General features: G+C 45.7%; 1 protein-coding gene across 3 annotated transcripts in view; it reads right to left on the bottom strand.

Moving 5' to 3' along the window:
- Positions 1-10,562: 10,562 nt before the first annotated feature.
- Positions 10,563-16,979, bottom strand: part of LOC130358104 (aquaporin-3-like) — a 32,912-nt gene continuing 26,495 nt past the window's right edge. For all 3 annotated transcript variants that reach the window (XM_056560919.1, XM_056560918.1, XM_056560920.1), the window contains exon 6: positions 10,563-11,014. In XM_056560919.1, the coding sequence (XP_056416894.1) occupies positions 10,834-11,014 (181 nt within the window). In that variant the 3' untranslated portion in view covers positions 10,563-10,833. The remainder of the gene's footprint in view (positions 11,015-16,979) is intronic.

The raw sequence follows: 16,979 nt of genomic DNA, 5'->3' as shown, positions 1-16,979 counted from the left end.
GGAAATTTTAGTGCACAATGTTAAAGAGTACCTGCCACCAAATAAAACTTTTAATATAGTGTTTCTTGTGTAATTACCAGACACTTTCCCATTCACCTGCTTTGAAAAATTATCAATATAAATGTTTAAAATGTAATAGAAAGATAGGCCACCAGGTGGCTCTGTTCTTGTACCTGCTGCAATTAATACAGTGAGTCTGGTCTCCTCCAGGCCTGGCAGGAGACCAAACTCAGCAAGTGTTTCACTGCACTGAGCTTGATTGACAGCTGCACAGAGCCTGAGGTCTCCTATTCTTCACAGCACTGCAAAGATGTGAGGGCGGAAGTGGTCCCCCAGCAGGCTTCAGTGATGTCGTGCCTGCTGGGAAACGCCCACTTTCTCCTGCTGGCAGATTGCACTATGTGAGCAAGAAGAAAGGTATGATACGCCTCCCCCTTGCCTAGATAACCACCCGCTAAACAACAGGATGGTGAGTTTTTATTTTCGGTCCTGATGTGAGCGTGCACGTCAGGCTGTCCCCTTAATCCTTCTCTCATTTTTTCTTTTAGGTTACCTGGTTGTCCTGTTCCGGTCTGCAGGCAGCTCCTTTGTACAGCGCCATTTTGGTGAAGCCCGTTGGGCCGCAATCCCTAGCATTTGCGTCGCGTGTGTCACTTCCGGTGACCTCACCGGAAGTTCTCGGATGGCCGAGAAAAGATTTCTGGGGGCAGCTGCAGGGAACCAAAAGGAGGTTCCCTGCGTTTTCTCGACATACATAATGTTTAATTTAGTTAATAATCTATTATTCTAAAAATCTTTTGTTTAGTTAGCTTTCTCACTTTTTTTTGGCGCCAGTGTGCCTTATTTAAACCCTCCTCTTGCTCTACTCAGTCTCTCTGAGCTTAGCTGCATTCCAGTATTTCTTGTGTTTTTTACACTGTCTTGCTATCCAGTAGTGTACGTTTTTTTTTTTCTAGAGTTCCTGCTCTTCCTCCTTATTTTCTTACACTTGCTATTGATTTTTTTTAGATGTCATCTATGGAGTCTGGCAACTCTGGAAGACGCAGAGAGTCTCGTAGAAAGTCTCAGACACGTTGAGTGTACATCTTGTAAAACTCCTCTCCCAGATGGATATGAATACTCTATTTGCCCCTCATGTTGTCCCAGACTTCCGCCTAATCAGGAGCCATCCATGCAGGATATGTTTGTATGGGTTAAGGAATTCGTTTTTGGATCCATTAAAGAACTAAAAGGATTCCCCAGCTGTTGCCCCTCCCGCTAGAAAAAAATCTAGATGGAGTGAAGCCACTATAATCCACTCTGATGAGGAATTTAGTGTAGTGGATGAAACTAAATCATCCTCTTCTGAGGAGGAAGAGATTCAGGGAAAGATTAATTTTCCTGTGGATAAATTTCCTAAGTTTATTAGAGCTGTGCAGACAGAGTTTACAGGGAGATAAACAGGGGGAAGCTCCTTCCACCTCGAGAGGACCTAGGGTTTTCTCGGTGGATGATACGTTCCTGGAGCTTATGAAGTCGGAATGGATAAATCCAGAAAAAGCTCCAGTCTTGAGCAGGCGTTTTAAAACTCTTTTTCCCCTGGACCCATCCAAGTCTAAGGATTGGATTAACCATCCTAAAGTGGACTTTGCCTTTGCAAATTTGTCTAAAAGGACTATTGTACCTTCAGATGACTGATCTAACTTAAAGAATCCTGTGAACCGCCGTACTGAGGTTGCCCTGAAGCGGTCCTATACTACAACCGCTAGTCAGAGTACTGTAGGATGTGCCTCTTTTGAGGTTATTAACTCCATGAAAGCCTGCCTGACACTCTGGTGTCAGTAGGGAGGATATCTTGAAGTCCTTCAAATATATAAATCTAGGTATGGACTACATTATGATGCCAATTGCCAGCAGGTTAAAATGTCCACCCGTAACATGTCCTTCTCTTCTGCTGCTAGAAGGGCTCTATGGCTTAAACCTTGGCCTGGTGAAAACTCTTCTAAGTACACTTTATGCAACTTAGAATATATACTGGGGAAATTATTTGGAGATGAACTGGATACAATTATGGAGGATCTCTCCGACAAGAAAGGGAAGAGTCTTCCCTTATTCAATAGATGCTTTCGAAGCCGCTATAATCAACAGAGGCGTGACCGTTCTCCACAGAGATCCAGACAAAACAGAAACTCTGGATGAGGTAGAGGGTCAGGATCTGCTAGAAGATGATCCTCTAGAGCCAGAGGTGCCAAGAAGCCAGACTTCTGACTCGGACAGCATGCCTGTTGGCGGTAGTCTCCAGTCTTTTCTCCCAGCTTGTCAAAGTCTCATAAACAAGTGGGTCCTAGACATTGTAAAAAGAGGTTATGCAATCAATTTTGTTTCCCATCTTCCAGAAAGGTTCCTTATATCTTCCATCCTCAAGCCCCCAAAACAGGACTTATTGGAGCAGTCAATTCTGGATCTCATCACCATTGCTGCAGTAGAAACAGTTCCTCTGCACAAGAGAGGCAACGGAGTATATTTTCCTGTGTTTCTTGTTCTCAGGCCGGGAGGGAAGTGGAGACTAATAATAGACCTCAGATACCTAAACATTTATTTTAAAGAAAAAATTCCGGATGGAAACAAATAAAATCTGTGAAGTCAATCCTTCTGAAAGACGACTATATGGTGTCCTTAGATCTCAAGGACGCATATTGTCACATACCTATTTTCCAGTACCACAGAAAGTTCCTCCGCATTGCAGTCTAGATCAAAGGAGTTCTTCATCATCTCCGATTTCGAGTCCTTCCTTTAGGGATCATGACTGCCCCGTTTGTTTTCACATAAGTAGTGTCATCCATTATGGTGGTACTCGGAGTACAAGGGATCAGAATTATACCATACCTAGACGATTGGCTAATTCTAGCCAGATCCCGGAAAGAACTCCATCTCCACACCAGTCTGACTCCAGACTTACTTCAGAAGCTCGGATGGGTGGTAAATATGGAAAAGTCCCATTTAATTCCTGACAAGGCAAGAACTTTTCTGGGGTTCTGCCTAGATTCTCACAATGTGAGAATTTATCTATCTCCTGCAAGAAAAGAAAAGGATAGCCAAGGGATATCAATTCCTTCTGACCCCTCACAGGGTATCCCTGAGGACACTCATGAGATTTTTAGCTCTCCTATCATCCTCAGCAGAAGCAGTCCCATGGACACTGTGGCATGAGAGACCCCTACAAGCAGAAGTCCTGCAATCCTGGGACAGGAAGATTTCCTCCCTGGACTCTCTCCCTCATTTCGCAGGTCCCTGAAGTGGTGTGCGGTACCCGGGGACAGGATGTCCCTTCTAGAACCGCGTAGGTTAGTCTTAATAACAGACACCTCATGGTCCAGATGGGGTGCTCATCTTCTAGGGAGGAAAGCGGCTGGGAAATGGAGTCCAAAAGAACTACTACTTTCTTTCAATATCAAGGAACTGAGAGCAATCTATGCGCTCCTTAATTTCTCCCCTCTCCTCATGGGAGAAGCTGTCAAGGTGAGAACAGACAACATGGCAGCAGTTTATCATATAAACAAACAGGGAGGAACAAGATCTGTTACACAACTTCAAGAAGATCTTCCGTTGGGCAGAGTCCAGAATACTCAAGTTGTTATCTGCTGCCCACATAAAGATAGTTCACAATGTCAATCACAGAAAACATTAAAACTTTACTTTTAATAAATCACTCTAAAATATATAGACCATCAAAAACCACATATAACAATTCTGGTGTTGTACCCAAATATCGTACATCCAACCAGAAAGGACAATTTTGGTTATACCTTGGTCATAGCTTCACTCATGAAATGAATGAACACACTCTGTCATTCTTGGATATTCGGGTCTTCAAAAACCCTGAGGGAGGTCTCTCTACCAGTTTATTCCGCAAGCCCACAGCAACCAATAGCTTACTACACTGGTCCAGCTTTCATCCTCCGGCCTTAAAGAAGGGCATTCCAAAAGGCCAGTATTTAAGGGTGAAACGCAATTGTTCCTCTGATCAGGACTTCTATAGGGAGGCCAATAAATTGAGAGATCGCTTCCTCCAACGGGGATACCCGATGGATGTCCTGAGAAAAGCTTTCCAACATGCCCAGGATAGGGAACGAATGGAATTATTAACACCAAATCCACCCAAACCAAAAATTGGGGCGACCCGAATCATAGGGACATTTGATGTAGGAAGGTCATCTATCTTGAATATACTTAATAAACATTGGTCAATCTTACAAGCGGACCCGCTACTAGACAGGGTGGTGTTTGACCGCCCCTTGTTAACATACAGAAGGGGACGTAGCCTTGGGGACCGCCTCATGCACAGCCACTACACTAGGCCTACTCCCCAGGGAACATGGCTGAATCGCCGTATACTGGGAAATTTTAGATGTAGTGGCTGTAAAGCGTGTGAATTCATGAGAAAAACTAAAAGTAACATCAGCTCAGTCACCGGTGAAGAATTCTTTTTGAGGGATTTCGTGAACTGTCGTACAAAGGGGGTAGTTTACCTATGCCAATGTGGATGCCCGAAGGACTACATTGGGAAAACCACAAGGGAGTTTCGTCGCAGAGTTTGCGAACATATTAACGATATCTCCCATCAACGGGACACCCCAATTGCACGACATGTTCATGAAGTACATGGTGGGAATCCAAAAACCTGTTCCTTTTCAGCTCTGGAAATAGTGCGTCCCTCTCCAAGAGGAGGGGATTTGGATCGTCGCCTACTCCAGAAAGAAATTTTTTGGATCTATAAATTTAGATCCACTGCCCCATCGGGTTTAAATGAGATTCTATCCTTCACGTCTTATATTTAATAGGTCAGTTCTGTAAACAGTCTATCTTAATCCTAGATTCTATGGCATAGGTGAGCCCTAATAGGCATTGTCACAGATAATGCCTAAGTACCATTGGATCACGAGTTTCCATAAATTCCATGCCCATTGGCACAAAATGGTGCCATTTTTTTTTTTTACATAGATGATGGACATAACTTTGGTCCATCCTACATTATGTATAAATGTTCGTATAACCTTTTTATTGTAGAATGTCGGTTGGTGCAAATCGGAACCAATGGACCTATCTATGGTCTGCCTATGAATATAGGCTGGACTATTTGAGAAGTAGTAGGGAGGGAGTCCTATTTTTGATAAAGTGAAACTGTGTCTACTCTGCGAGCCAGCACCTCTATATCCCCCTTATCCCCATTTTTGTCCATTTATTCATTTAAGGTGGTTACTCATACGACTATGAACCACCAATGAGGACCTACATTGTTGCATCTTTAGTTCTATCAACAACAGGTCCATATTTATAATTGACATTAGAACCGTGTATGGAGCACGCGCACTTCTATCTTTACCTGTCTCATCAGACCGCATTCAATATACCTGCCCACTATGGGAGTTGTGTCCCACGTCATGCATCACATGACGCAAGGATCCCGGTCATCTGATGCGCACATACACGTGCTGTCTGTTTACTTCCGGCATCTCGTCCCGGTCATCTGATGCGCACATACACGTGCTGTCTGTTTACTTCCGGCATCTCGTGCTCCATAGCAGCGGGACTTCGGCGTCTGACGCCGCTTCCGGAGTACAATACATTTGCTGATACGGACCTATCAGGTGAGTCCAACTTTTTCAGACAGCAGTTTGATTGGACTTAGTATGGTTAGGGGAGGATCTGGCATCACTACTTAAATCCCAGGGAGGCACAGGACAACATGGCCACCAGCGGTTTTTCACCTTACTGCTCTCCATCCGCCATCATGGGATTGTCCATTTACTCCATATCGCCCCTCTATCTGTCCCCTGAAGAACTGAGGGGGTGAAACGCGTAGGGACTGCAGTCCTCCGGTCCTCTAGCAGCCTTGATAAGTATCCCACTGGTCCTTCTCTTGTGCATATTTACAGCGGTTAATCTGTGTTGTGTATGACTTTACATTTGGATTTATGGGGTTTCAAAAGTCATCTAATAGAAATCCATGTTGATTTGTATATCATTTTGGTCGCCTATGACAACCAGAGGTTGCCATAAATGTCTGCTGTGGTTGTTTAAAGTAACTAAGCATTCTAGCTCTATGTTGAGAACAGTGATTTTGGAGCAGTGTTGCCATTTTTTACCTGCCATGGCTATGACAGGTAGATATTTGTGTGTCTGTTTTCACAGCGATTAGATATCTTTGTTATATCTTAGCCTCAACTGTCTGTGTCACAGTGCATCAGAATACTACCATTTAAACCTGTGTTATCTTGACAGACACAAATACTGGTACATAGTCCAGTGCTCTACAATTTGAGTCATACACATTGGGAAATTTACATGAACAACTCAGTGGGACACTACTTGCTATATAACATCTTCTACCATAAGTTAGGGTAACCTCCCTGTCCACCAAGTCAGATAGGGCACCCCAGTGAGACAGTGAGCCACTTTCCCAATTGTCTCCTAAATAGGGTCTCTAGGGTTCATCAGGGCAGGTTCCGGAGCGGGGCCGCCCTTATCAGGGCGTACACTCCGCCTAGGTTGAGGCCTAGAGCAGGGTGATCACCTAGGGTCAGGATAGCCATAGGGGCACTCTACATCTAGCCCATGCTACCCCCAGGTCCCACCCGTACCTACCCCACCCTTATACCCATCCTTTATTTTAGGACAATTTGTTTACATTGATCCTACGATCTGTATTTACCTTAATACTGCTGCCGGACCCGGGGACTGTGTTGTTGCTTTTTCTGTTTGTAAGTCTGCAATAGGTCAACTTATCATAGTTGCAGTGCAGCGAAAAGTGGTCTGTATGACCAAGGTATAACCGAAATTGTCCTTTCTGGTTGGATGTACGATATTTGGGTACAACACCAGAATTGTTATATGTGGTTTTTGATGGTCTATATATTTTAGAGTGATTTATTAAAAGTAAAGTTTTAATGTTTTCTGTGATTTACAATTTGACTGGTACATTATAATATTATTTATCTACTTCTGTGAATTCTAGTTCACAATGTCATTGCGGATCGCCTGAGCAGAGATCTTACAGTTCCTGGAGAATGGATGCTGGACCAGGAGATATTCCTTCAGCTTGTGGATCTCTGGGGTCTTCCAGAAATAGACCTGATGGCTACAAGAGCCAATGGCAAGTTAGAAAGTGTCTGCTCCCTTTATCTGGCAGACAATCCTTCTGGGATAGATGCTATGACAATTCCTTTGAGATTCAAGCTGGCATACATTGGTGTCTCGGGGCATTCAGCTCTACCACAACCTCAGAACATTCAATCTGACAGCATGGAGGTTGATAGGTCCTTTTTGAAAGCTAGAGGGTTTTCGACGACATACTTCCAACGCCATCTCACTCTAGGAGTGAGGTGACTAACAGGACTTATGCCAGAATTAGGAAGAAGAGTGGGGTCAAGAATATTGACCCCCTCCTCTCCTTTCTGTTTCATAAATTCTGGAATTCCTACAGGAGGGATTTGACAAAGGCCTTTCACCCAACTCTATCAAGGTACAGTTAGGCTTATCAGCGTTCCTTCAGACACCTCACTCAAGAGTCGGTAGTCAAATCCTTTATTAAAAGGGGAGTACCCAAAGGATAGGGGATAAGATGCCTGATCGCGGGAGTCCCGCAGCTGGGGACGCCCGTGATCATGCACGTGGCACCCCGTTTGTAATCAGACCCGGAGTATGTTCACTCCGGGTCTGATTATGATCGACCGCAGGTGTGACGTCACGCTCCGCCCCTCAATGCAAGCCTACGGGAGGGAGCGTGATAGCTATCACCCCCCCTCCTGTCGGCTTGCATTGAGGGGCGGAGCGTGACGTCACACCTGCGGTCCGCCCTGTGGTCGCCGGTAATCAGTCCTGGAGCGAACACGCTCCAGGCACTGATTACAAACGGGGTGCGGTGTGCATGATCACGGGGACTCCGGGACTCCCGCGATCAGGCATCTTATCCCCTATTCTTTGGATAGGAGATAAGATGTATAAGCACCGGAAAACCCCTTTAAAGCCATCACCAGAATTCGTCCAAGATCTGTGAAACCTGTTGCCTCATGGGATTTGGCGTTAGTCCTGCAACAACTTTATGCTCAACCCTTAGAGGAAGTGGAACTTAGATTCCTCACTCCTAAACTGGTTTTATTGTTGGCTGTTACTACTGCCAAGAGGGTTAGTGAACTACCGGCTTTGGCTTCAGTTGAACCTTATACCACCTTCTTACCTGGGAAAGACCTTCTAATATTCCTTCCATCTTTTATGCCTAAAGTTGCTTCCATTGCAAACATTAAATCACGTAATTTCTCTTCCACAGTTTTCTGGATCTTCTCAGAAGGATTTTGCTTCCCTAGATTTGGTAGAATATTTAAGAATCTATTTGGATAGAACTAAATCAGAGATCAAAAGTCTCAAAACCTTATTTTACATCATGGTCCAAAGAAGGGTTCTAAAGCATTAAAACCTATTTCCCGGTGGATTTGTGAGTGTATTAATCTTTGTTACACTTCTAAGGGTTTGACTGCACCAGAGTTCACTAGAGCACATTCCACAAGGTCTACTTCAACCTTTGGGGCTGAACGTAATTCTGTCCCTTTGGAACATATTTGCCATTCTGCAACTTGGAATATACCATTGACCTTTCTAAAGCACTAAAGAGTTGACACATTTCTATCTAGTGAAACTGTTTTCGCTAGAAATATTCTGAATTCTGCACTCTACTAAATCCCCATATTGTGCTGCTGAGGGACAACAGGGAAGACAAAATTGTATTTGTTTATTTGTTCTTAGTCTCCTCAACAGCACAAGCTTCCCTCCCTTATATTTACCTTTTTTTTGTTACTTGAAAATTTACTCACTGACCTGTTGTGTAGCAGACAGTTATATAGGCAAAAGGGGGGGGGGGGGGCACCTATAGGTATTTTTGATTTAATTAAAAAATCCCCTATCCTATTAGCTCACAGGGGCGGTAGCACCCCATATTGTGCTGCTGAGGAGACTAAAGGGAAAACAAATTAACAAAGTTTTGTCTTTGATAGCAAGTACTCTAAGAAAATGCATTTCCCTGAACTCAAATTGTAAATGAGGGTCTGTGACTAAACTCCAAAATAGCCTTAGTTTATCATGCATTTCCACTAAGCGAACCTTATTTTGCATTACCAAAATGCAATCTAAAACCCTCCTTAGACGGCTCTACATGTGTATTTCATGTAGAGCAATCAGAAAAGTTAATCTGCAGATTTTGAAAAGTTTTCCCTTTTTTTCCCCTCAACCACTTAAAAACATTCAAAATGGCCTTTCAGAAAGTATGGGGGTTGTTCCATACCTGGCAGGTGCAAACTGATATCTGATGGTATTGTTCTTTAAAAAAGAAGAACTATTCCCCCAAGATATAAAATTACCAACATAGGGGAAGATTTATCAAAACCTGTACAGAGGAAGTGTTGCCGATGGCATCCAGATTGCTTTTATTTTTAACAAGACCTTTGCAAAAAGAAAGCAATCTGATTGGTTGCTATGGGCAACTTTTACTCTGCACAGGTATTGATAAGTCTCCCCCATAGTGTCATCACAAATTGTCCTAGATTTAGCATGTTTTTGCTTCATTCACACTGGACAGGAAGTTGTGTAGTCCTTTCATTGCTAGTGTGGCGTTGTCTAAGCAGCTGCCCAGCTCCTCCTCCTTTACAAAGACTACAAATCATTCTGTCACAGGAGGAGTGGCTGAATAAGATTTGGTTACAGCATGCTGCCTTGTGCTGATCAATGCCACAGGCAGAAGAGCAGACAGGGAATGAACACTACAGGTTCTACGGACCGGCCATGTAGAGCAATGTTGGGCAAGGAACTGGCAGGAGGGGAGTAGGCAGGGTGGAACGACAGAATCGGTAATAGAAGTATTAATGCTATATGCCTGTGCAGCATTTAATTCCCCCCCCCAAGTCGGAGTACCCCTTTAAGTGCCCTTATGACCACCAAACTGAAGCATGTGTCTTGCAGTTTGTGCACACCACGATTTGGACATAAGTATCCCCACAAGATCCATATTTGACTGGGCTGAAAAAAACGGATACAGACCAAAAATGACCTGATAGGAGGCACTGGCTGACTCTAGTTGGCTCATTGCATTGAATGGGGTTCAAAGCAGGTCCTGTGTGCACCCTCAGGCTTATGTTCTGTGCCAGCATTAAAGGGGTACTCCACCCCTAGACATCTTATCCCTTATCCAAAGGATAGGGGATAAGATGTCTGATCGTGTAGATCCCGCAGATGGGAGCCCCACGATTTGTATGCAGCACCCCCGGCATTCGATTAGAGGGTTAGGGCCAGTGCCACACCCCCTCAATGCAAGTCTATGGGAGGGGGCATGGCGGCCGCCATGCGCCCCCCCCCCACCTCCTAGACTTGCAATGAGAGGGCATGGCCGTGACATCACAACCCCCGCTCCAAGCGTTCGGAAAAATGTTCTGATCGCTGGGGCAGCGGAATACCTCTTTAAATAGGCACTTCCACAAAACTGGATCGAATTGTGGATTATGTTTTCTAAATTAAAATGCACATCTCTACAGGTTTTATGTTACCTTTAATGAAAAACAACAAAATACACTGTACAAAAATCTAATTCATTTCCTGAAGGCAAAAATGTTTTTAACTCAATTGACATTTTTTGTCAACTTGAACAGGATTTCACAGTAAAAATTCTATGTATAAAAATTCTAAGTTTCAGTTTATATACAGGAGAAACAACAGCAACACCACACACCTCTAGTACAAAATAGAGGGTAGCGAAGACAACACGACAGCTCCCTCTGTAGTAAAACAAGAACCCTGCTGATCTCCTACAGCCTATGCTGTTGAGTGAACCAACTCATACTCAGGGGGGTGATGCTCTTCATCATCTTCATGTTCTTCCTTCTGCTGGGCAGACGGATGATGGATCCCAATGAGCAGCTCATAAAGGATAGTCCCAATAACTGCTCCAATCATGGGGCCCAGGACCGGCACCCACCACCAATGGTCACCAGCCCTGGAAGACAAATCATTCAAAGATATCAGATCGACCCCAGGGAACTTGTAACTTTAGGAACGCGCCCTTAGGCCGGCTTCACACTCTGCAGGGCTTTTAACAACCAACTTTGAGTCTAGCATTGTTTTAAAATAACATCTGTTTTCTTGGGAGGGAGACTCCATTCCCCCCTCCCCTCTGGTCCAACCAGGGGGTCTTCTCTCTTCCTGGCCCCTTCTCTGTTTGATTATATGATGGGACCAGAGTGCACGACTTCAAAAGGAGATCCCAAGACAGCCAGACCTCTAATAAAATGCAATACACAAAACACAGTCTGAATGACCCCTCACCCATGTCTTAGTTCATACACAGATATAATTTATAATACACATATAGGATTTTAATAATCAGGCCTTGGGCCTGACACCTCCCCCTTAAGATGGGGACAGAGAGATCTTGCCTTTCCAGGCTGATAGATCTGTCTCCATTAACAGTCTATTTCCCCCTGACGAGATAATCCATCTGCATTTTGATGCAGGCTTCCTTTCCTGTGTTGGACAGTGAAATTATATTGTTGGAGGATGAGACTCCAGCGAAGCAGTTTGCCATTGTTACCGGACACTCTGTCCAACCAATGTAGAGGGTTGTGATCAGTTATGACAGTAAAATCCCTGCCATACAGGTATGGCTGTAATTTTTGCAAAGCCCAGACCACAGCTAGACATTCCTTCTCTATGACCGCATAGGCCACTTCCCTAGGCAATAGCTTCCTACTCAGGTAGAGAATGGGGTGTTCTTCTCCATTGGAGTTTACTTGGCTAAGAACAGCCCCCAGCCCAAAATTGGAAGCATCTGTTTGTACCACAAACCTCCTACTGAAATCTGGGGCCTGGAGGACCGGAGAGTTGGACAGTGCAGTCTTGAGGGCAATGAAGGACTTATCACAATCCTCAGTCCAGGTAATTTGCTTGGACACCTTTTTTTGTCAAGTCTGTGAGAGGTTTTGCTATCTTACTATAATCTGGGACAAATCTACGATAATACCCTGCGGTCCCCAAAAAGGACATGACCTGCTTTTTGGTCTTAGGAATTGGCCAGGCCATAATAGACTCCACCTTACTGGGCTCAGGGCATAGGGACCCTCCTCCTACCCTATGCCCCAGATACTGCACTTCTGTCATGCCAACTTGACACTTTTCTGGTTTTATGGTAAGCCCTACCTCAGCTGTTTGCTACACCACCTTGCCCAGGTGACTCAGGTGCTCCTCCCAGGTGTTACTGAATATGGCAATATCATCTAAGTATGCCACGGCGTATTCTCTGTGGCCCTCTAGCAGCTGATCAACCAGTCGTTGGAAAGTGGCTGGGGCATTTTTCATCCCAAAAGGCATGACACAGCACTCAAACAACCCAAAAGGGAGTGATAAAGGCTGACCGCTCCTGGGCCTCTGGGGTCATAGGGATCTGCCAGTACCCTCTGCTTAAATCCATGATAGTCACATATTGGGAACCTGCTAGCTGATCAAGTAATTCATCTATTCTGGGCATAGGGTATGCATCAAAGGTAGTGACAGCATTTAACCTTCTGTAATCCACACAGAACCTAGTAGATTTGTCTTTTTTAGGCACCAGAATTACTGGGGAGGCCCAAGGGCTTTTTGACTTCTTAATTACCCCTAACTTCAAGATGTCCTCAATCTCCTTGTGTATATGGGTTTTACCTCTGGGGATACCCGGTAGGCTACCTGTCTTAGCGGTGGCTGGTCCCCCGTATCAACATGATGGGTGGCTAGAGTAGATCGCCCTGGCTTCCCAGTAAAGGTGGCACTGAAGCAGCCTAGTACCAGACTTAGCTGCCTTTCTTTCCTCTGAGAGCTGTGGATTGATCTCCACATCCTGAAGGGATCCCTGGCTCTTAGCTTCCTCCACTAGGTCCAGTAGGGGATCACTACCCAGCCCTTCCTCTTGTGTACTGCATACACCGAGTACCACCTCCTCAGGGTCATAGTATGCCTTTAGCATATTAATGTGGTACACTCTCTGCTTCTGACCTTTCTCATCAAGAGCAACTACATATGTGGTGGGTTCTAGGCGCTGCAGAATGGGGAAGGTACCCTCCCAGGCGGCCTGCAACTTATTCTGCCTGATGGGGTTTAGGACCATTACCTTCTGTCCCACTTCATAGACCCGGTCCCTTGCATTGCGATCATACCAGTACTTCCGCCTGGACTGTGCTGCTGTGAGGTTGTCATGTACCAGCCCAGTCAATGTCTGCATCCTGTCCCTGAATCTCAGAACATACTCCACCACAGAAGTCACAGGGGCATGTAGCCCCCCTTCCCATTCCCCTCTTACTAAATCTAGGGGTCCCTGCACTTTGCGACCATACAATAATTCAAAGGGCGAGAAACCTGTAGACTCTTGGGGTACCTCCCTGTAAGCAAATAACAGATGGGGTAAATACTTTTCCCAGTCTCTGCCCTCAGATTCTACAAAAGGTTTTTAGCATTTGTTTCAAGGTCCCATTGAACCTCTCACAAAGACCATTTGTTTGGGGGTGGTATGGGCTTGCTACCAAGTGCTGTACATTCACCTTTTTACAGAGACTTTGCATGAGATTGGACATGAACTGGGTGCCCTGATCAGTGAGCATTTCTTTGGGGAACCCCACCCTGCAGAATATACTGATCAGAGCATCTGCCACCTTATCTGCTCGGACAGAGGATAAGGCAACAGCCTCAGGGTACCTAGTTGCATAATCCACCACAGTAAGAATACATTGTTTCCCTGCGCTGCTGGGTATAGCCAGAGGCCCCACAATATCCACTGCCACTCATTCAAAAGGTACAGATATGACTGGTACGGGCACTAGGGGAACACGAGTTACATCCTCAGACTTACCCACTCTTTGGCAGACATGACGGGATCTACAGTAATTTGCAACAGCAGTACCCATACCTGGCCAATAGAAATTGTGTGCCAACCTGGACTTTGTCTTGGCCACTCCCAAATGTCCTGCCAGGGGGGGGGGTCTCATGGGCTAACCTCAGCAGCTCTTTCCTGTACTGCCTAGGAACCACTAGCTGCCTCTCTCTCCTGGGCCCCTAGCATGCCTTTGGAAAGGGACTCCCAGTACAAGATATTTTCCCAATATACCCGATGCCCATCTGTGTCAACACCTGTATGTTCAGCACGTTGTCTCAACCCTTCAAGGGAAGGGTCACTGCGCAGAGCTTCCCGGAAATGCTCATTTCCCTCGCCCCATCTCGTGGTATCAGGGAGCACATTTCCCCCAGGTGAACTAGCATCTCCACCTTCCTCTGCTGGGGCTTGCAAGTCACACAGCTTGCCCCTTGCATCACCATCCTCCCTTCCTTTTAAAGCTGCAGCCCTGGCACGCTGCTGATGTGTTACCACTGCCACCATTGGTATGCCTCCCTGGGGTTTACCTTCCCCTCAGTTCCAAACATAATACAGGCATCATACACAGGGCTATCACTCCTTCCCTCCTTCTCCTTAGGCTCACAGGATTGGGACATATCACTCACTGCTGGTCCCTCATCCTTAAATGTCACCAGGGGCACACCAACCCCTCCCCCTAGCCCATCTCCACTAGGTTTTGGCATTGGCAATGCATTGTCACCACATTTTACAATACACCCCATTCCACTTTTGGAAAACATTACTGGTCCAGTCACAGGTAAACAATCAATCCCCTGCACCCCCTCCCAGTTACCACATTAAACAATGTCTCCCAAAGTCTCGCACAGTACCTCAGAATGAACAGGGCTCTCTCCTAGCCCATCCGGTGTGCAGGTAGTGTCCTCTGGAGCATAATGACAGAGCATCCGACCCAAATCATTCCCCAGCAGAACATTAACAGGGATGTCCTCAGGAGACTCCCACCTCCCGCAAACCTTTGCCTGTACCCCAATCCAGGTACACGGGCCATGGGCACAGCAGGCTGCACACCTCCAATTCCTTTTAAAGCCATGGTTCTTCCAAGGATGATGTCCTCTGTATCCACCACTTCAGGCTGCACCAAGGTAAAGGAGGCTCCAGAATCTCGCAAACCCACTGTCACCCGTTCACCCACAGTTACACTCTGCAGGTTATCCGCTCTTTTCTCCACCGCTCCAGACACCAGAAGAACAGCTGTGTGTCCTCCAGCTACTGGTGGGACAACTGGCACTCAGGTGCCCAATATTGTTGCATCTGTTGCGGGTGTCCCCCTGACCCAATGTGGCTCCTGTTGCTTTTGGGAATGATGGCAAGAATTTCCCGGCTGACCTGGTGGTGCTTTGTGGTTGTGGGGCTCCCCTCCAGGTACTTGCTCCGGCTTGTGCAGATCCACGCTTTGCTGCTGGCGCCCGGTTGTTGGCAAAGTCATCTCCTAGTTCTGCTGCTTCCATGGCTTCCTTGGGCTTGCGGTCCAAAATCCACTCTCTGGCTTCAAAGCTCCGTGTTTGGAGAAACTGATCCAGGACCATCAAGTCCTCCAGGGCCTCATAGGTAGTGACTTTTAGGCCCCCAGTCCATTGCCTGAATGCAGTCCTTAGCTGACCTGCATGTTCAGTGCAGCTTTCTGTGGCGCTTTGTTGAAAAGTCCTAAATCTTTTCCGATAAGCCTCTGGAGTCCGATTAAAACTTTTTAGCGGGGCAGATTTTATTGCCTCATAGTCCTGGTCACTCTCAGAGGGAAGCGAAGCAAACACATCCAGAGCTTTCCCTTGCAACTGTGGGGTTAGATATCGTCCCCACTGTTCCTTAGGTAGATGGAAATGCCGGCAAACCTTTTCAAATCCCCTCAGGAACACATCCAGATCACCATCTTTCTCCAACATGGGGAAATGTTCCAAGCAGGGTTTGTGGTCTCCTTGATCCTGCACATCACTCCGTGTGGATAAAGCATCCCCTCTCAGCCTCAGAACCTCCAGTTCATGCCTTCGCTGGGCCTCTCTTTCTGCCGCCTCTCTCTGTGGCTCGTGCCTCTTTCTGCGGCTTGTGCCTGGGCCTCTCTTTCTGCGGCTCATATCTGTGCCTCTCTCTCAGAAGTTTGGTACTGGAGAAGCAGTTGGAGTTTCATATTGGCATCCACATTCCCAAGGTGTTGTAAGGCAGTCCGCATATAAGAGTCCAAGGCCTCATGTGGAGTACTGTCCTGATGGGGAGTAATGTTGTATTCCCCAGGAGATATCAGTCCTTGGATGGCAGTTCCAGCTGTAGGACTTTGTCTCATGTCACTCAGCTCTTCTGCACCGGCATCATACTCCACAAGATCAGCAATAAGTTGTTCCTTGTTCTTTCCTGCAGTAGGGATGTCCTTTTCTTGGCACATTAGCTCCAGTGCAGGCTTGGACTGCTTCCAATATGCCTCCATATTTCCAAGATCAGACAGAGGAGGTAAAACAGGAGATGGGGAGGACAGAACTGTCTTGCACTCTTTTTGCATGTCTTTTAAACCAGCTCTGTCTTTGGAATTTACACACAAGAATATGTATGCAATTTCTTTTTTAGTGCTAAGATTTCCTTACAGGTAAAATCCAGCAAGCACTAAAAATCTCTAAATATATCCCACCGCTGCCACCAGTTGTCACGATCACACCCTATCGGTCCAGCTAAGACGCTAGAGAGTGTGATGGTGCAAGGGTTAAAGCCGCCAGACCTCTGGGTATCCACTACTAGTCCCAGCAAGTCACCAAATTAACCCTTAAATAAACGTGTTTCCACCAGAGCTGCCTTCAGAAAGGTGAGCTCATATATTTAGAGATCAAAGACCAGAGCTGATAAATTAAATAATCTGATAAAAGGTATCACCGTGATTTATATATATACATATACACACACATACATATACATGCAGGAACAAATGACATACAGTTACAAAAATATATAAAAGAGTTTTGCAAGTCAAGTTCAGAAAACAAAAGATGAAGTTCTTACAGCATGATGGTATAGCAGTTCCAAGAGATTGAGTTTCAGCTGT

Source organism: Hyla sarda, chromosome 2 (genome assembly GCF_029499605.1).
Source record: "Hyla sarda isolate aHylSar1 chromosome 2, aHylSar1.hap1, whole genome shotgun sequence".
Classification (NCBI taxonomy): Eukaryota; Metazoa; Chordata; class Amphibia; order Anura; family Hylidae; genus Hyla; species Hyla sarda.
This window is presented reverse-complemented; position numbering and strand designations above follow the sequence as displayed.